This window comes from Cebus imitator, unplaced genomic scaffold (genome assembly GCF_001604975.1).
Source record: "Cebus imitator isolate Cc_AM_T3 unplaced genomic scaffold, Cebus_imitator-1.0 Scaffold364, whole genome shotgun sequence".
NCBI lineage: Eukaryota > Metazoa > Chordata > Mammalia > Primates > Cebidae > Cebus > Cebus imitator.
Genome location: NW_016107679.1, coordinates 948,141 through 968,914, shown reverse-complemented (window position 1 = coordinate 968,914; position 20,774 = coordinate 948,141). Strand labels below are relative to the sequence as shown.

General features: G+C 39.2%; 1 protein-coding gene and 1 long non-coding RNA gene across 6 annotated transcripts in view; one reads left to right on the top strand and one right to left on the bottom strand.

The window, feature by feature from the left end:
- The window catches only part of LOC119467998, a 93,158-nt gene that overhangs the window by 10,599 nt on the left and 61,785 nt on the right, over positions 1–20,774 (top strand). The window lies entirely within an intron of this gene.
- The window catches only part of IL33 (interleukin 33), a 41,393-nt gene continuing 32,395 nt past the window's right edge, over positions 11,777–20,774 (bottom strand). For 2 of the 5 annotated variants that reach the window (XM_017506872.2, XM_017506873.2), the window contains exons 5-8: positions 19,396–19,521; positions 18,781–18,831; positions 17,845–17,936; positions 14,480–16,476 (exon numbers count right to left, since the gene is read on the bottom strand). In XM_017506872.2, the coding sequence (XP_017362361.1) occupies positions 16,279–16,476; positions 17,845–17,936; positions 18,781–18,831; positions 19,396–19,521 (467 nt within the window). In that variant the 3' untranslated portion in view covers positions 14,480–16,278. Of the gene's footprint in view, positions 12,056–14,479; positions 16,477–17,411; positions 17,698–17,844; positions 17,937–18,780; positions 18,832–19,395; positions 19,522–20,774 lie in introns of those variants that run through there. The other 3 variants (XM_017506877.2, XM_017506875.2, XM_017506876.2) reach the window with 3 other exon arrangements.

Genomic DNA, 20,774 nt, shown 5'->3' with positions numbered 1-20,774 from the left:
AGAGACGGGGTTTCACCATGTTGACCAGGATGGTCTCGATCTCTTGACCTCGTGATCCACCCGCCTCGGCCTCCCAAAGTGCTGGGATTACAGGCTTGAGCCACCGCGCCCGGCTTTGCAAGATTCTTAATCTAATAATGCCCTGTCCTGTCAGTATAGGGCAGAAGTGGATTTTTCTCTACTTTGTTTTGGAGTTGAGGAAGGATGTGAATCCTTAGGTGATAGTTAATACTGAGTGTTAACTTAATCAGATTGAAGAATACAAAGCATTGATCCTAGGTGTGTCTATAGGGTATTGCCAAAAGAGATTAACATTTGAATCAGTGGTCTGGGAAAAGCAGACCCACCCTTAATCTGGGTGGGCACAATCTAATCAGCTGCTAGCACAGCTAGAATATAAAACAGGCAGAAAAATGTGAAAAGAGAGACTGGCCTAGCCTCCAGCCTACATCTTTCTCCCATGCTGGATGCTTCCTGCTCTCGAACATCAGACTCCAAGTTCTTCAGTTTTGGAACTCAGACTGGCTCTCCTTGCTCCTCAGCCTGCAGAGGGCCTATTGTGGGACCTTGTGATCTTGTCAGTTAATACTTAATAAACTCCCCTCTTTATATATATCTGTTCTATTAGTTCTGTCTCTCTAGAGAAAGTAAGGATGGAGTTCTTTCATTGGTTTTGGGTTTTCTGGAGTTGGCTGCTCAATATGATTAGATTCCAAAATGCTAAGGACTCTACTTTTAATAGTATAGAGAACACTGATAGTCCATAATCATATGTAGAGAGACCTTGAACTGTTTAGAGAGTTATGCAAAATAAATACATTTGACATTCCTGATTCATCACTCATGAGAGGCAAGGAGTTTAGTGACTCTATACATAATACCTTTGACCATATACGGAGAACCATGGACTATAATGAAGCTGATTGGTTGCTCCTAAGTTTAATGGACAAAGTGATTAAAGAAAATAATGAACTCAGGGATTCTGTAATAACCTAACCTGGGTTAGCCTAACTGACTTCATCTTAGCTGCAAACCTGACAAGCTCTCTCGAGCCTCTCCCTCCCTGCAGCAGACCCTCAGGTGCATTAATGGGTCATGCTGCACACAAAGCTTTGAACCGTTAAGAGTGGTTCACACTGTTCACAGTACCTGTAACCACTGTAACTGCACCCTGCTTGATAAGTTTACCTGCTATTGTAAATACATTCCTTGGTGATTGATTGTATGGAAAGTTCCCCCTGCTACCCTGCTTAGTGATTGTATGGAAATACCCTTAGCAACCAACAATTCTGGGAACCTCCTCTCCACTGGTTACCAGCCTCCTAGTAACTTGCTTGTTCTGCTTCTGTAAAATTCTGCTTCAGCTAGACTGCCCCCTCCCCTACCTAAATGAAGGTATAAAGGGAAAACAAGCACTTTCCTCAGGGCCAAGAGATTTTGAGCATTAGCTGACTCTCAGTTGCCGGCTGAATAAAGGACTCATAATTTGAACTCAGACCGTGGTGTTTCCTTCTACTTGCTCGGTTATTACAACTCTGTCTCCTGGCTTCAGAAGCAGATACTGAGCCTCAAATATGATAAGGTTGCCCTGTGTGAGACTCTTATCTCCTGTAGAGAAAGAGCTGAAATTGTGGAAAACAGACACAAGCTCTTATTGTGCAAGTGGCTGACCTGCAACAAAAAGTTCATGCACAGCCTCACCCGATGTCTACTGTTAAAGTGAGGGCATTGATTGGAAAAGAGTGGGAGCCTGCAATTTGGAATGGGGATGTGTGGGAGGACCCTGATGAAGCTGGATTCACTGAGTTTGTAAACTCCGATAAAACTTTTTTGCCAGAAAAAGCAGCTTGCCCATTCCCAGTAGGGGCAACATCCCCTCTCCAACCCATGCTGCCATCAGCCTTTCCACCTTTGTCTGAGAAGATAAACCCTGTGCTGCCTAAGACAACAGTGATGGCCTCCCTTGAGGCACTTGCCAGGCAAGATAATATTGATTCTCCTCAGGAACCACCCCCAACACCTCAGTTTGCTTCTAGACCTATAACTAGACTAAAGTCCTGGCAGGCCCCTAGAGGTGAAGTTGAGAGTATGACTCATAAGGAGATGAACTATACTAGAAAAGAACTGCTTCAGTTTTCTAATTTATATAAACAGAAATTTGGAGAACAGGTATCAGAATGAATACTAAGGGTGTGGCATAATGGTGGGAGGAACATAGAGTTGGTTCAGGATGAATTTATTGATTTGGGCCCACTAAATAGGGACTCTGCATTTAATGTTGCAGTTCTGGGAGTTAAAAAAGGTTGTAATAGTATTTGCTCGGTTAGCTGAAATACAGATGAAAAGATGGCCCACTGTGAGTGAGCTGGAAATGCCTGATCTCCCTTGGTTTAATATAGAGAAAGGGACCCAAAGGCTTAGGGATTTTGGGATGATGGAGTGGATTGGTCACTTTCGACATGCTGATCCTAGCTGGGAGGGTCCAGAAGATATATCCATGACCAGTGCCCTTCAAAATAGATTTGTGAGGGTAGCACATGCATCTTTGAAGAGCCCTGTATTTGCTCTTCTTTGTATGTCACATTTAACAGTGGGAACCGCAGTCACTCCACTACAAAATTTAAATACAATGGGAATAATTGGATACCAAGGTGGCAGGGTCCAAGTCCTAACACTCGACTGTCAAAGGCAAGGTGGGTGTGGCTACCATAATGGACAGCAGAGGTAAGGCAGCAATCAGAATAGTCTGAGTGGTGTAGAGCTCTGGCATTGGCTAATCATGGTGTTCCTAGCAGTGAAATTGATAGGAAGCCTTCTGCATTCCTACTTAATTTATACAAGCAGAAAACTTCTAAACTGAATGGAAAAATGACTAATCTGAATTACAAAAACAGAGAATCATGGCCCCTCAGTCAATTTCCCAACTTGAGCCAGTTTATAGACCAGAACCCCTTGAATGAAGGTGAGGCTGGGTCCCTTTAAGGAAGGACCCCACTACATTACCAACAATTTATGCAGTGAATCTTTCTCCTGTCCTTTTTCAAGGAGACCTCTGGCCTTTTATGAGGGTAACTGTGGACTGGGGAAAGGGAAATGATCAGATATTTTTGGGGACTACTGGACTCTGGCTCTGAGCTGTTGATTCCAGGGCACCCAAACCATCATTGTAGTCCTCTAACTAAAGTAGGGGCTTATGGAGGCCAGGTAATTAATGGAGTTTTAGTTTAGGTCTGACTTACAGTGGGTCCCCAGACTCATCCTGTGGTCATTTCCCTAGTCCTAGAATGCGTAATTGGCATAGACATTCTTAGCAGCTGGCAAAACCCCTATATTGGCTCTCTGACTGGTAGAATGAGGCCTATTATGGTGGGAAAGGCCAAATGGAAGCCATTAGAGCCGTCTCTACCAAGAAAAATAGTAAATCAAAAACAATATTGCATCCCTGGAGGGGCTGCAGAGATTAGTGCCAGCATCAAGGACTTGAAGGATGCAGGGGTGGTGATTCTCACTACATCCCCATTCAGTTCTTCCACTTGGCCTATGCAAAAGACAGATGGATCTTAGAGAATGACTGTGGATTACTATAAGCTTAACCAAGTGGTGACTCCAGTGGAGCTGCTGTGCCAGATGTGCTTTCATTGCTTGAGCAAATTAACACATCTCCTGGTACCTGGTATGCAGCCAGTGACTTGGCAAATGCCTTTTTCTCTATTCCCGTTCTTAAGGCCACCAGAAGCAATTGATCTTCACCTGGCAAGACCAGTAATATATCTTTACTCTCCTACCTCAGGGGTATATCAACTCTCTAGCTTTGTGTCATAATCATATTTAGAGAGACCTTGATTGCTTTTCAATTCTGTAAGATATTACACTGGTCCATTACATTGATGACATTATGCTGATTGGATCCAGTAAGCAAGAAGTAGCAAACACACTTGACTCATTGGTGAGACATTTGCATGCCAGAGGATGGGAAATAAATCCAACTAAAATGCAGGGTTCTTCTAGTTCAGTAAAATTTCTAGGGGTCCAATGATGTGGGGCCTGTTGAGATATTCCTTCTCTGGTAAAGGATAAGTTGCTGTGTTTGGCCCCTTCTACAACCAAGAAAGATGCCTAGTGGGCCTGTTTGGATTATGAAGGTGGCACATTCATCATTTAGGTGTGTTACTCTGGCCTCTTTATTGAGTGACCCATAAGGCTACCAGTTTTGAGTAGAGTCCAGAAGAAGAAAGGGCTCTACACCAGGTCCAGGCTGCTGTGCAAGCTCTTCTGCCACTTAGGCCATATGACCCAGCAGATCCAATGTTGCTTGACGTGTCAGTGGCACATAGGTCTGCTGTTTGGAGCCTTTGGCAGGCACCCCTAGGTGAATCCTCTAGGATTTTGGAGCAAGGCCCTGCCATCTTCTGCAGATAACTACTCTCCTTTTGAGAGTCAGCTCTTGGCCTATTACTGGGCTTTGGTGGAAATGGAACATTTAATTATAGGTCATCAAGTCACCATGTGACCTGAACTGCCTGTCTTGAACTGAGTGCTTTCTGACCCGTCTAGCATAGAGTGGGTCATGCACAACAGCATTGCATCATCATTACATCAGCCTGCACCATGGCCTTATGGGGAGTTGCCTGTGATCAATTGACAGAGGAAGAGAAGACTAGGGCCTGGTTCACAGATGTTTCTGCATGATATCCAGGCACTATCCAAAAGTGGACAGCTGTAGCACTACAGCCCCTTTCTAGGATATCTCTGAAGGACAGCAGTAAAGGGAAATCTTCCCATTGGGGAGAACTTTGAGCAGTGCACCTGGTTGTGCACTTTGCATGGAAGGAGAAATGGTCAAATGTGCAATTAGATACTGATTCAGTGATTTCTCCCACTTATTATATCCTTTCTTCTTCCTTTGGGTTTAATTTTCTTTTCTTTTGCTAGTTTTTAAGGTGGAGGTTTATAACACTGATTTGAGACTTTGCTAAAATAAGCATTTAATATTGTAAATTTCCTTTCAAGCATTATTCTAGCTGTGTTCCACTAATTTTGACATATTAAATTTATTTTCATTTAAATAAAATATTTTCTAATTGTCATTATGATTTTTTTTTTGGTGTATAGTTATGGAAAAGTGTTGTTTAATTTCCAAACACTTGGGGATTTTCCAAATATCTTTCTCTTACTTACTTCTAATTTAATTCTAATGTGGTCAGATAATTTTTTTTTTTTTTTGAGACAGAAACTTAGTCTGTCACCCAGGTTGGAGTGCAGTGGCATGATCCCCATTCACTGCAACGTCTGCCTCCCAGGATCAAGAGATTCTCATGCCTCAGCCTCCTGAGTAGTTAGGACTACAGTTGCGGGGACCATCATGCCTAGCTATTTTTTTTTTTTTCTGTGTTTTAGTAGAGATGGAGTTTTGCCATATTGGCCAGGCTGGTCTTGAGCTCCTGGCCTCAAGTGATCCACCTGCCTCAGCCTCCCAAATTGGTCGGATTACAGTTGTAAGCCACCATGCCCAGCCTGAGAACATACTTAATAAGATTTCAGTTCTTTTGTGTTTCTTGGTGAATGTTCTAGGTGCCTTGAAAATAATATATATTCTGCTGTTGTTAGGTAGAATGTTCTGTAAATGTTCATTAGGTCAATTTAGTTGATAGTGTTGTCAGTCTGCTCTATCCTTAATGATTTTTTGGTGTAATTATTCTGTCAAATACTGAAAGAACAATCTTTTAAAACTTCTCAAACTGTTATTGTGACCATTCCATATTCTTTCCTAAAAGTGCCTTCCCTGGGCAGGGCCTGTAGTAGAGCAGACACCAGCCAAGCAATAAAATATTAGTGTACTTCTTTGGCTGACTCCCCAAATTTAGCCATATTTTATGATTTTATGGGGAATTGTTCTCTCTTGGTTTTCGAGAAATAAAGAGAAGGGGATTTTTTTTTTTTCTTTACAAAGTTAGTGTTCCTCTAAAAGATTACTTTTTGGCCAGGTGCAGTGGCTCACGCCTTTAATTCCAAGAATTTGAGAAGGCAAGGTGGGAGGATGCCAGAAGTTCAAGACTACTCTGGGGAACATAGTGAGACTTCATTTCTAAAAAAAAAAAAAAAAAAAAAAAATTAACCAGTCATGGTGGCACATGCCTGTAATGCCAGCAATTCAGGAGGTTGAGCAGGAAGGGTCACTTGGTAAGGTGGGAGGCTGAGGCTGCAATGAGCTGTGATTACACCACTATACTCCAGCCTGGGCAACAGAGTGAGACCCTGCTTCAAAAAAAAAAGGAAAGATGATTTTTCTGTCACCTCCTGGTCCTCTTTTAAACTGAAGGGGAAGGACGTGTCAAGGGAGAGATTGCTGCCCCAAATAGCTGAATTTCAAATATTGGGTACTTTACTGTTTTTGTTTCCAGTAATCAGGTCCTGGTGATAATTACAGGGAGAAATAGAAAAAATCCTATTAAATAAGTTGTAGTTGTATGAAACCGAATTACTAAATCAGTTCATTCTGTTCTCCTTAAAATTATTTACTGTAATTTCTTAAGATTGTTTACTGAGGAGATACTGTTTAGGCCAAACTGGTGGTGTCCCAGCTGAGGCTCATCCCAAAATCCCAAACTCTTTGTTTAATATGATGGAGTAAAATAATTATTTTAACAGAAACAAAGGCCAGTATTGCACAATATCATATTACCAGTACCAAAAAGTAGAAACATATTTAGTTCTTTTGGCTGAAAACACTCTTGTCTGAGGAATCATACAATGCTGCAATGTTCTGACCTAAGAGAGCATCTGGCCACTTCCTCTGAGCCTAAGCAACAGGAATCTTAGCCATTTTTGTTTGTTTTCCTTGAGTGTGACTCTGACAAGTAGGCCTCTTTTGAGTGGAAAGGAAAAGGCTGGTTAGGTTTTAAATTATAAACGAATGTGGAGGAGGAGAAATAGGATTAACATTGGTTGACCTAATACAAGCTAGGCATTGTGCTAAGGGCTTGAGCCCATTCCCTTATTCCATCTTCTCAAGATCCCTGTCTAAGTGCTATATTGGCCCCATTTTATAGGCAAAGAGACTGAGGTTCAGAGTGGAATGAAGTCCCATAGCTGGAAGAAATTGAAATAGAACCAGCATCTCTTTAGTACCAAAGTTTATGCTCTTTGTTGCCCATCATGCTTCTATTAATATGGAGGCCCAACACAAAAGTAACCTATAATCCATGGCTGCTTTGTGGTTTCTGGAATGCTCCTACTTAAAGGTGATTGGCAGTTGAGTCGACAAAAATGTCATATTTTTCTTTAGATTCAGTGTGTTAGGGAAGCTGTGATCATGTCATCTACCTTAAAAAGAACCTGAGTATTTTTGTCTTGATAAATTCAACATTGTGCAATACTGACCTTTCTTTGGACTATAGCCTTAGCAAATATTAGGCGCAATGTCAGGATTGAACAGTGGGCAGCAGCTTAGGGCCTCAGTCTAGGCAAGGAGGGAAGACTAGGAAAGGCCAAAGATTGATGATGAGAAAGCTTACAGGCAGGGAGGCAACTGCAGGTATCAGAATTCAAGATAAACCAGTCCTTTTGGGTTGGCTTGCAACTCAGGAAAGATACCTGGTCTGGAGAGTTATCAGTCAATAAAGGGGAAGCTAAAACCCTGGAAGCTGATGATCTTGGGCAGGGAATTGTAGAAGGCAATGTGGAGTGAGGAATGAAGAGGGTCAGGGGTCTGACAGTCCTTGATATCTGTTAACTACTCCTTCCTGAACCTGCAGCAGGCTTCCACCTGTTCTGAACACTTCCTATCCATCCTGTTTGTTAAGGGAAGGGAGGACCTACCTTAAATAGTATGAGATAACTAAACACACAACAGCCAACACCAGTCGGATAAGATTGGCATTGGGCACATATACATACACGGTGGGGAAAGAGCATCTCCACATGCCATGCAGGGCCACATAGGGCAGAGTGCACCAGCAGAGGTTGTGGTAGGCTAAATTGAGCTTAGAGGTTTGTCTGTTCATGGAACTGGACATTCTAATTATTGAATTGAGACCATATTTACAACTTAATATGACAGTAGGACTGTCTATTACTTTAGAATGAGTGGAAAAGTATAAGAGGGAGGAGTTGAATAAAGGGATGGTGGAAGACAACCAATGTTTAATTACCAACTGTGCTTCAAGATTTTCAAATGTACCAATTATATTTCTAAACTGTATTTCCATATCATGATTCCATTGTCCGTTTGCACTCAACCTGTCCCAACAAACTCATTATCTCCTTCACACTAACTTCTGTTTCCCATCTCTTCATTTCTGTTTCTGGCAGCATCATTCTCTCAAGCAATACTCCTGCCTCAGCCTCCCAAAGTGCTGGGATAGATAATAGGCATGAGCCACCATGCCTTGCTGCTAAAAGTTTTATGGAATTCTGTAGAATTCTTGTGTCTGTGTTGACCAAAAACATTGATCTGTAGTTTTCTTGTCATGTTTGTTTTTGATATCAGTGTATTTTGCCTCATAGGAAAATTCAATAAATCTTCCTCCTTTTCAGTTTTTTTGAAAGAGTTTGTGTAGAATTTATATTATTTCTTTCTTAAGTGTTTGGAAGAATTCAGTAATGAAGGTTGAAGTTTTCTTATGAGACTTTAAGCTTCACATTTGATATCCTTAGTAGATAGAGGCCTATTCATGTTTCCTATTTCTTCTTGAGTGAATCTTGGTAGTTTATGCCTTTCAAGGAATTTGTCTGTTTTCATTAGGGTTGTCAAATTTATTGATGTAGTGTTGCCTATAATATTTCCATCTTACTATTTTTAATATTTTTAGAATCTCTACTGATGTCAGCTCTCTTATTTTTGATAATGGTAATTTGTATCCCTTTTTTTTTTCCTGATCAGTCTGGACAAAGTTTATCAATTTTATTGCTTTTTCTTCAATATACAGCTTTTGATTTCTCAATTTTTTCTGATCTATTTAATATTATAAATTATCACATAAATTTTTAGTTATCCAATTCTTATATCTTAGAACATCTGCACTTTTATCCAATAATCTTTTGAAGGAATATCAGTCTTTCTTTCATTTTTATTATTAAATGTTTTTATATTCATAATGTAATATTTGATGCATATTGCTATGGTCTGAATGATTATGTCCCCCCATGTGTTGAAATCCTAACTGCCAAGGTGATGGCATTAGGAGGCGAAACCTTTGGGAAGCTATTGGGCCATGAAAGTGGAGCCCTTATAAGTAGGATTTGTGCCCTTATAAAAGAGACTCCAGAGAGGTAGGTAGCTACTCTGGCCATGTGAGGTTATAACCAAAAGATGCTATCTAGGGAAAAGGCCCTCGTGAGACACTGAATCTGTCAGTGCCTTGATCTTGGATTTCCCAGGCTCCAGAACTGTGAGAAATAAGTTTCTGTTGTTTATAAGCTACCCAGTTAATTTTGTTATCGTGGCCTGAATGAACTAAGGTGTACATGAAAGAATTTATTTAACCTATTTGTATGTTAAGAAGTATAAATAAATACCTATTTGTTTTGTAGGTTAATACCTGCCAGATTTCATGTTTCTGATTTTTGCCCCCTACTTTATCTCTCAGAAAATAAATTCTTTTAAAGTTGTGGAGTTATTTGACTATCTTTTTGTGTTTTAATTGTACCTAAGAAAAACTGTTCTTATCAGTCAGGTTTGTTTGTTTTTCTAAGCTAACTTTCACTGAGTGCTTGCTATGTGCCAGGAAATTCTTATCAGTGTCCCAAGAAGCAGATGTGGGCTGGGCTCGTGGCTGACACCTGTAATTCCAGCACTTTGGGAGGCCAAGGCGGATGGATCACCCGAGGCCAGGAGTTCAAGACCAGCTTGGCCAACATGGTGATTGCAAACGCTGTTTCTACTAAAAATACAAAAATTAGCTGGCATGGGGGCCGAGTCGGTAATCCCAGCTATTCAGAAGGCTGAGGCAGGAGAATCGCTTGAAGCCAGGAGGCGGAGGTTGCAGTGAGCTGAGATCCCACCACTGCACCAGCCTGGGCGACAAGGCAAGACTCGGTCTCAAAAAAAAAAAAAAAAAAAAAAAAAAAAAAAAGCAGGTGTTACCATGATCTCTTCTATGGGTTAAATTTGCTTTAAGTCACATTCAACAGAAAACCCAACACTAGCTTAAGCAGACATGGGTTTATTTTTCTCTCTCAACAACAAGTTTGGAGATAGTACTACAAGATTGGTATGGCAGCTCTCCAATGTCACATGTGACCTGGTATCTTGCATTAGGTTCTCCAGGAGCAGATCCTGAGTTAAGGATTATGATAATATGATTTACTAAGGAAATGTTTCCAAGAAATTCTGATAAGGCAGTCAGGGCAGGGCAGGGCAAGGCAGGCAGGGACAAACAGGAATCTAAGTAAGAATGTGATCTCATGTTAAAGTGCTATACAGGGCAGATTCAGCATGAGCTCCATACCATAATTTTTGAATGAAATTTAAGATAGAAGTATTCTACCCAAGAACTGAGGAGTTGGGCTTTCAAAAGCCTTGTGAGGCTGGTGGGAGTAATGCAAACTCATAGACATTTTCATTTCTCTGTGCATGGGGGCAAAGCAGCATCAGTACCACAAAGACAATCCTTGTAAGAGCTGCCAGTGCTGGATATTGAAAAAATATGGAAGATGGTGGTGTTATGGATGTGTGGCACATGTGGAAATGGTATCAAATAATCCAATGTAAAGAGATCCAAGGGAATTTGGGCAGAGCACCAGTATTGTCTGCTACACCAAGATTCTTTCATCTTTCCTGCCTGCCTGCCATTTTTTTTTCTTTTTTTCTTTTTTTTTTTTTTTGAGATAGATTTTTTTTTTTTTTTTTGAGATAGAGTCTTGCTTTGTCACCCAGGCTAGAGTGCAGTGGCGTGATCTCAGCTTACTACAACCTCCACCTCTCAGGTTCAAGTGATTTTCCTCCTCAGCCTCCCTTGTAGCTGGGATTACAGACATGCACTACCACCTTCGGCTAATTTTATATTTTTAGTAGAGATGGGTTTACCATGTTAGCCAGGCTGGTCTTGAACTCCTGACCTCAAGTGATCTGCCTGCCTCAGCTTCCCAAAATGTTGGAATTATAGGTGTGACCCTAACCCGGCCCCTGCTGCTGTTTTTAATGTGTAGGTCTTTGTCCCCATGCTCATCACCTTATGGTCAGAAGTTGGCTGCTCTGCATTCAGTGTCCTATCTATAGCTCAGGTAGGAAGAAAAGAAGGGGTAAAAGATGAAAAATGGCATGCCAGTCAAATATGCCTTCTTAAAATAAGTTTTTCGTAAACAATTATTCTGCTTACATTTTATTTACCAGAACTATGCCGAATGGTTATCCCATCTAGCTGTGTGGAAATCTGGGAAAGAGTGTATTTTTAGTTGTGTGCACTGTTGTCTGATAAAAATATGAGGGTCTTTGGTAAAGCAGTAGTGGTGATGGTTGTGGATATTAGGTAGATAATTACAGTATTTGGTACTGCCTATTTACAGAGGAGAAATAGATATCGAGAGAGGTTACTTACCTTGTCAAAGTTGCACAGCCTCTAGAGTAGCAAACCAACTGTGTTCTTAATATACTGGACATTGATTCACGCAATCTCTTTGTGGGAGCATCCTCTGTGCTAGGGATTGTAATTAAACTTGAACAAGTATTTCATCTTTGTATTAGTCAGGGTTCTCCAGAGGAGAGAACCAGGTTACACACGCACACACACACACACACACACACACGCACGCACGCACAATTTTATATATATATACACACACGCACACACGTGAGTTTATTAAGGAGAACTGGCTCACATGATTACAAGGTGAAGTCCCCAAATAGGCCATCTACAAGTTGGGGAAAAAGAGAAGCTGGTAGAGTGGCTCAGTCCAAGTCTGAAAACCTCAAATCCAGGGAGGCTGACAGTGTGGGCCTCAGTCTGAGGACGAAGGCCCAAGACCCCCTGGGAGGCCATTGGTGCAAGTCTCAGAGTCCCAAAGCTGAAGAACCTAGAGTCTGATGTCCAAGGACAGGAGAAGAGGAAGCAAGTGCCTGGAAAGGGAAGAGAGAGTGAGAAGACTAAGCAAGCAAGTTTATCACCCTTTCTTCCATCTACCTTGTTCTAGTTGTGCTGGTAGATGACTGAATGAGGCCCACCCACATTGAGGGTGGTTCTTCCTTTCCCAGTCCATTGACTCAAAAGTCATTCTTGGCAGGCTGTGGTGGTTCAGCCTGTACTCTCAGCATTTTGGGAGGCCAGGGCGGGTGAATCGCTTGAGCCCAGGAGTTTGAGACGAGGCTGCGCAACATAGTGAAACCCTGGGTCTACAAAAAAAATACAAATATTAGGTGGATGTGGAGGCACGTGCCTGTAGTCCCAGATACCTGGGAGGCTGAGATGGAATGATTGCTTGAACCTGGGAGGCTGAGGTTGCAGTGAGCCAAGATTGCTCAACTGCACTTCATCCTAGGTGACAGAGTGAGAATCTGTCTCAAAAACAAACATGTCAGTCTCCTTTGGCAACACATACCCAGAAACAATGCTTTATCAGCCATCTAGGCATACCTCAATCCAGTCAAGTTGATACCTAATATTAACCATCACAGTCATCTTGGCACTTCAGTAGGAAATAATTCATTGATTCTCTCTCTACCAACTTGCATTCACTTTCTTTTCTTGATTTATTACCTCAGATTCCTAAGTGTTTATACCCAATCCTGACCACTAAAGGGGTTGAAACAACTGAATTTACTCCTTTTACTTAAGATCTTCATGAGGAACCTGCATAACATGTCCTTGAGAATGGATATAAGAATAGATCAGAGTGGGTGTTAGGGAATGGGGATAGGCAATTCAGTTTTATTTCTTTCCTGGATGACAAACCCACACTAATCTTTCTCATCTTTGTACAACTGTACTGCAGAGCTGGAGTTATAATACATATGGTAGATGTTTTAATTTCCATATGAACAAGGAGGATGGCTTAGGTTTCTTTTGTGCTGTCACGGTGCCTAGCAAAGTCCCGTACATATGGTACCTATCTGATGTATACCTGCTAGAAGATGAAATTTCAGGGCTGAATAGGCTTATACTTGAGGGGAGAAGGAGTTTTGGGACAAGCCTACTACTCCAACCCCCACCGGAGTACAGCAGTTGACGATTTCTTTTTTTTTTTTAATTAATTTATTTTTTAATTTTTGTTTTAGTTTTGAGGGTACATGTAAAGGTTTGTTACACAGGTAAACTCATGTCATGGGAGTTTGTTGTACTGGTTATTTCATCACCCAGGAATTAAGCTCAGTACCCAGTAGTTATCTTTTCTGTTCAACTTCCTCCTCCCACCCTCCACCCTCAGGTAGACCCCAGTGTCTGTTGTTTCCTTCTTTTTATTCATAAGTTCATAATGACCTCCAGCTCCATTCATATTCCCACAAAAGACATGATCTTGTTCTTTTTTATGACCGCATAGTAGTCTAGTGTATGTAAGTACCACATTTTCTTTATCCAGTCTGTCTCTGATGGACATTTAGGTTGATTTCATGTCTTTGCTATTGCGAATAGTGCTGCAGTGAGCATTTGTATGCATGTATGTTTATGGTAGAATAATTTGTTTTCCTATTCCTCTGGGTATATACCCAGTAATGGGATTGCTGCTGAAGATATCCATCCATCATGAAATTTCTCAGCACAAGGCACAAAGATTGAAATTATGATTTGGCTTATTTTGTTCTGCAGAAGTGGAGATTATAAATAAATTGTCTTAGGTTTAAATCAAGCTGCTGTTTTTTAATTAGATTGGCAATTTTATTTCCAAATTACCCCTGAATCTCGACTCTTACTTATTTCTTCCCAATTCTAAGTCATTTTACTCATTCAAATAAAATTTTCTTGACAATATTTCAAGATATTCAGTAAATACATAAAACCTAAAGAACATAAATAAAATGAGGAAAAAGTAAGTTTTGGCAAAGTTATCGTTTCTGATACAATGAAATGAATAAATTCTTTCCAGTAATGTGCATTTGGACCATCAAAACACATGCAGGTAAGTGACAAAAATGCCACCAAACATATGAATATTTTAATCAAATTACACTGACTATAATGATGGTGGAAATTATTTTTTTAAAAAGGAAAATTAAACACAGAAAATAAATGAGCTGAGTTGAAAATTATTTTAATAAGGAGTCAGGATTATCAGACCAAGGTTCTGATACAGGTACATGTTGGCTGTTTGATCCTAAGTAAAAGTCACTAAACACCTTTGTGCTACCCACTAGGATGGGCACTGACTGTACAAAGGTGAAAAAGACACAATCTCTTCTCTTGAAACTATTACTTAGCTATGTATCACCAAAATTACCAGGTAATGACCTACTCCAGATACCAACATTGGTAGATTAGAGTATGCTTACTTTCAGTTAAGAATTTCAGAATATTGAGTCATCGTATGATAAAATCATTATAGTCTTACGTACTTTTGGAAAATATACTTTATTCAAGAATATAAACAAAGTAGTAGATATATTTGGCTATTTAATAATCATTTTAAGTTTGTCATACAGAAGCACATATCAATAATGTTTTTCAGAAGGGAAACATATTCTGCTTTTATTTTTATCTCTCTGGTAACAATTATTGACAAAACAATGAAGCAAAGATATATTGTTTTACAATTGTAATGCCCGTGTACAGTAATTCTCAGTCTTTTTTATATTCTACCAGCTCTTACATCTAATAGGTCTCAATAAATTAGAAATGTAAAAGTACATACTTTCAGAAAAGGTCATATTTCATAAATATTTTATTACTATGTTAGTCATTTATCATAAGTATTAAGTCTAAGAAAAATTATAATAGAAATTGCTAAGACTTTAAAATAAACAAAAACTATTCCTTTAGTAGTTAAAAATGTTATTATATAGTTGAGTATAAATTTCATTGCTCTGGTGACAGTAAAACACAAAGATGTTTAACAAAAAATATCGCCATTCATAGGTTTAAAATTCTGCAACAGACAGAGAAGAATAAAAGTTTTGGCATCCAGAGGTCAGGTGATACAGAAATGAAGTTCTGGGGGGTGCAAAAGATATATCAAGGACATGGTGGTTAAAAGAGATGAAAAGAGACAGACGTCAAATGAATATTCCACAATAAGCAGGGTTATCAGGAAGCTGGACAACAGAAAGACTTGTGCACGTGGGAAACAAGGATTAGAAGCAACTTTGCCTAATGTGGTAGTGAGTATATCAAAAGACATAGATCCCTGGGAGCCAGGGTCAGAAGGGATGGTAGGCTATGGACATGAGGGACAGTCAGTTACTGAAATTTTAATGTTAATTCGGTGTCTCATCTAGGCTCTGGTAGGTAAGAGGATTTCTGGCCTTACCATGGTAGTTGGATTATATGGCACCTGGATGCTCTAAAACATGTGTGGCTCAGTACTTTTTTTTTTCTTTTTTAAAGTTTTGGTGTGTTAGGTATTCCCAATAAATGAAATTTTGTGTCTGAACTAAAATTTACTTCACTTCCTAATGTAAGAATGTCTTGCTTAAAGTAAACTCAACATATAAAAATCAGAATTTAAAAAATTAATTAGAGATGAAGTTATTCACTTTACAAATATTGGATTTATTTTTCTTAATTTTTCAATTATCTTTACTTTTTCATACATTTATGTTATCCTGCCTTGGCATGTGGGCCTTTGAAGTTCCATATCCCCTTACAGTAAAGGAGAGCTGATCTGAGTGTTGCCTAAGACATCTACAAAAAAACTTGATATTTTATTCCAGTTGAAAAAATGATAATTCTAAGAAGCATCTGGTCTTCCTTTTACTAGCAGCTCTAGTGTTTGAGCCTATTGTTTGGAACTGGGGAAAATTATTTCTCTAAGTAGCTCTTTAAAATGGATCCCTGCCTACAGAGAGACTTGAACTCTGGCTCTCGCTCTCCTCAGTGGTCTTAGCTCTAAATGTGAAGTTCTTTCTGGACTGAAAGTAAAAAAAAGTAAAGTTCAGACTGTACTCTAGAATGTTGACAGTTTCTTTACCAATATCCTATTTAGTATACTGATACTTGTATTGAATATGCAGTTTTACAGAGGGAAATTTAAAAAAGGATTAGAAAAAATATTTTTATACATAATAAGTAAAACATTCCACAGCATGCTAAGCACTCTTCATTTCCCTTAGGTGTCACCTGTCTCTTTATCTTTCATCCCTTCTCCAGTGGTAGCATTTGGGTACCCAACCCAAGACCCACAAGTTTCCATCAACTAAGTTTTAGAGAGCTTAAACAAGATATTTTCACACAAATTCTCAGAACAGTCTACTTTAATCAGAGTAAGATGATTATCCTTTACACCTATAAACACTCCAGGATCAGTCTTGCATTCAAATGAAACACAGTTGTAGGGCATATTATGAAGGATAAAGAAGGCTTGGTCTGGCAGTAGTTTTTCACACTTATGGAGCTGAGGAAACGAGAGAAAGAAATCCATATGTGAATGGGAAGTTCAGAGTCAACTTTACCTGTCCGTATTGGAAACTAAAGGGGAATACTTATTTATGACTTGATATTTCTAGCAAGTTCGCTTAGTCGGTAGTGGAGAGAAGAGGGGAGAAGTGAATAGAGGGGTGGGGGTGGTTTTGATCTGATTCACTGACAGTTGATAGAGAGGCAGCATGGATGGGGTGACTGGATCTGGATGCAGTAGTTCTGGATTTGTACCCTACTTTTGACATATACTATCTCTGAGACCTTGGGCATGTTGCTTTATCTCTCAAGCCTCATTTTTTAAGTCTAGCCAGTTTTTTAGATCAGTCAATCGCCAAAATACCTACAGATGTATAAGTAAATATAAATGATTATTATTTTGAGGCACTAAGCTTTGGAATGATTTGTTACACAGCAACATTTGAGCAATACAACAACTCCATTGTAGAGTTACTGTACTAAATAAAATAATACTTGCGAAACATTTAGCACAATGCTTGCTATATAATAGAGCTCGGTCTAAGTAGCCCTATTATTGAGTAGTTTTACATGCCAAACACTAGATTACATATGCTTAGGAATGTTTTGGTTAGGAAGATGCTGGTTACCATCCACCGTTTATGTTAATAAGGACTTACATGGTTGCGTTAGCTTTATTATTTTGTGTATTTATATAATTTATCTTCTATATTATGTTCTTCTGTTTTCTTCCATGCCTCTACCTTTGGCTGGTTTGTCAAGATAATTATAGTTACACATCATGACCAATATAATAATGCCATTTACTAACTAAAGAAGAGTGTGCAATGAATCCTATGTTCGGAATGTAGATGTTAGGTTATTTATAAATCTTGGCACACGGAAATGCTTATGACCTCTCTTAAGCAGGCTCAGAGTGGAAAATTTTTTTTCTATTTCTTTAAGAAAATGATGTTACACAAAGAAATGTTTCCTAGAGGAACATAGTAGTTCCTAAGACCAAACAGAAAGGATTTGAGATCATTCTATATAACAGTGCTTCTCAAACTTTAAGGCACATATGAATTTCCTGGAGATTTCTTAAAATGCAGAATCCAATTTATTTCTGGGGGCCTGGAATCCGGTATTTCTAACAACCTCCCAGATGATGCTGTACTGCTGGTGGAGAGCAGATTTTCAGTAGTAAAGTCATGTATGCCACTTTCCTCCCTTCCTTACCCTAGAAGCAAGTCATTTGTAGTAAGTGATTGTGCTTTATGTACAACAGGAAAAAAAAAACTTCTTCTGCAAAATACCCCAACACCCAAATCTAAACACATGGGTAGAGTCATTCATGACAGTTCCATAATCATATATGTATATTTACCTCCACAGAGTACTCCTTGTTGTTGGCATGCAACCAGAAGTCTTTCATAGGACTCAGGGCTACCATTAACATCTTACCATCAACGCCATCACCTTACAATTAAGAAGTTATAAATGATAAAGTTAAGAACTGTAGCTCATCTTGATTTAAATGAATTTAATACAGGAAAAGAGTCTAAGATGTTACATAACATAATTACTTCATTCGCTAACAGGTCTCTTAGAAATATTTGAACCCAAATTCAAGAGTCACTCATAAGTAGAGGGTACTTATAAACCAGAGAGAAATTAGTTTTCTTATATGCTTTTTAACTGGAGAATTGTGACCCTAATGGATACTTCTCTGGGCATCAGCTTTCCTTTCTGCATGTAAAGCCATAGTGTCCCCCAATATTTACTCCTCTTTTGGAATAGTAATAGGAGATTCCCCAGCTTGCTTTCTTATGGCTTAGTATTACAACTGAGTTCTGACCAATGTGAGATGAGAGGAAGTGTTAGGTGCAACATCTAGGTTGTACCCTTAAAGGGAAATAAAATGCATGCATCTGTTTTTCTCTGTCCTGATAACTGGGCATTGTCACGTTCCTAAGTACTCTCGAACCACATAGATGTTGGCAGAACCACAAGATAGAAGGAGATGGTCCCTGGACAACTTGTTGAGCAGAACTCCCATTTCAGCCCTGGTTAAGACAGAAAGTTTTCTCTAGCATAAGCCAGCCTTGTTTTGGATCTCTGTTAAGTGTAGCTAAAACTTTACCCTAACGATTAAGCTGTAAAATGGATGGGAATACATCCTCTGAGAATCTAAGTTTTACCATGAGCTTGGGTTGTAGATAACCTTCTGTGACTATCTTCTTTTCCCATCGGGTATTTTGGATTTATCTTTACCCCATACTTAATATTTCAAGCACTATAGCTACCCAGCCCTCCAAATTACCTGATTCATTTGAGGAGTGTTGAGACTCGTAATAACTCAGTAACACTTTGGCTGAAAGAGGAGGCATAAAATCCCTCTGGTGAGATACAGTTTTACTAAGTTTTCAGTTCTAACACATACATACCATCAGAAAAATCCCCCCCTTTTATTATATATCAATAAAAGCAAAACTTATGTGCTTTTGAGAAAGGTCTCAAAAATGCATGAATATGCTCTGATGAATTCTCCAATATAGTTGCTATTAAAATATTTAAAATATTTTTCATAGTATTGGCATAAAGGTTGTACTTTGGTGGTATTATTAAAACTAGAAAGATCTAGTGTATAATTTAGAGATAGCAAATACTGTGGTCCCTTTTTCTGTCTTTCGTAGTAGATACCACATTTCAATGTCAGCGTTCTTCTCTGATGAACCTGATGAAACTTCTGAATCCTCCTTAACACAGAAGTGGATTCAGGCATCCACTACCAATGCATTAGAGTTAGCACACAGTGTGACCTGTTTGCCATGTCTAACTTAATCCACTGTTTAAAGTTTGGTAGATTTAGTTTTATTAAGATGTTTTACTTCTATTAGTCATTATTATATCATTATAGAAAAAGAAAATATTCTACCTTTTTCTTCATCTTTTTTCAAGTCTTCAACATATATCTCATAACTTTCATCCTCCAAAGCAAAAATAATGGATTGATCATTGTATGTGCTTAGGGAAGCAAGAGATTCTGTAATAGGTGAAATTCCTGTTGTTAAGAATTCAAAAACTTGTCAGGCACAATTCTTTTGGCAACCTTTTTAAAAAATGCTCAAAAAACATCTTTGCAATTTGAGTTGCATTTTGTATGTCACTGTTGGGTAGATGAAAGCCTTTTGCAGAAGCTTTACATAGCTCAAAATCTGAGATGTGACCCTTGAAAGGGATTAAAGATACTAGTTTCCTGCACGAAGGCCCTGGGAGGCTGTATGAGTGTGCTTTTGGGAGGGTTTGGTGGGGAAAAGATGATGGAAAGTAACAGACATTGTCTGAGGAAACTTTCACTTTATGACACCCCATGGTCTGAGGACCGTGGTAAAGAAGGGACTGTATTTTGATAGACATGGATAAATAAATGTTTATCTATAAAGTATGGAGTTATCCAGAAGTTTCTGACAGTCTTGGAGAATGCAGGTATGAGGCCTATTCTCTCCTCTGGCTAAATAACAGGGACACTTAGTGCAGTGCTCCCAAATTTTAAGAAGTGTCAAAATATACATAGAAAATGATAATATTTTTGTAGCCTGCTGAAGTAAACTGGAGCAGATTTAGGGACTACCTACATGGGGCCTGGAAAAAAATATGATACAAAATATTAAGGAGAATGTTACATACTGAATTTGTACATGAACTTCTAAAGTAAATGATTTAGAAATACTTAATGAGAAACTTCAGTGTTGCTTCTGGGAATTTAGGACATTTATAGCAGGAATAATGCTTGAAATGGCAACTGCAAGTTCCAGGTAAAGTTTTTTTTTTTTCTTTTCTTGTTTCTGAGATGGAGTCTCACTCTTGTTGCCCAGGCTAGGGTGCCCTGGCATAATCTCGACTCACGGCAATGTTTGCCAGGGTTCAAGTGATTCACATGCCTCAGACTCACAAGTAGCTGGGATTACAGGTGCATACCACCATGACGGGCTAATTTTTGTATTTTTAGTAGAGACAAGATTTTGCCATGTTGGCCAGGCTGGTGTCAAACTCCTGACCTCAGGAGATCTGCCCGCCTCGGACTCCCAAAGTGCTGGGATTACAGGCATGAGCCACCACACCTGGCCAAGTTTTTTTTAAATGATGATCTCTTCACCTCTTGATAGTCACCATCATCTTGGGACCTTGTACAAGGACGTGATAAAATTTAAAACCATCTGAACTACTACTTAAAATGTATAAAGTGTTGGAATTATATTTAAAAATATAATAGTTCTTTCCTTTCATGGTCAAACTGTTGAAATTTGGTGGGGG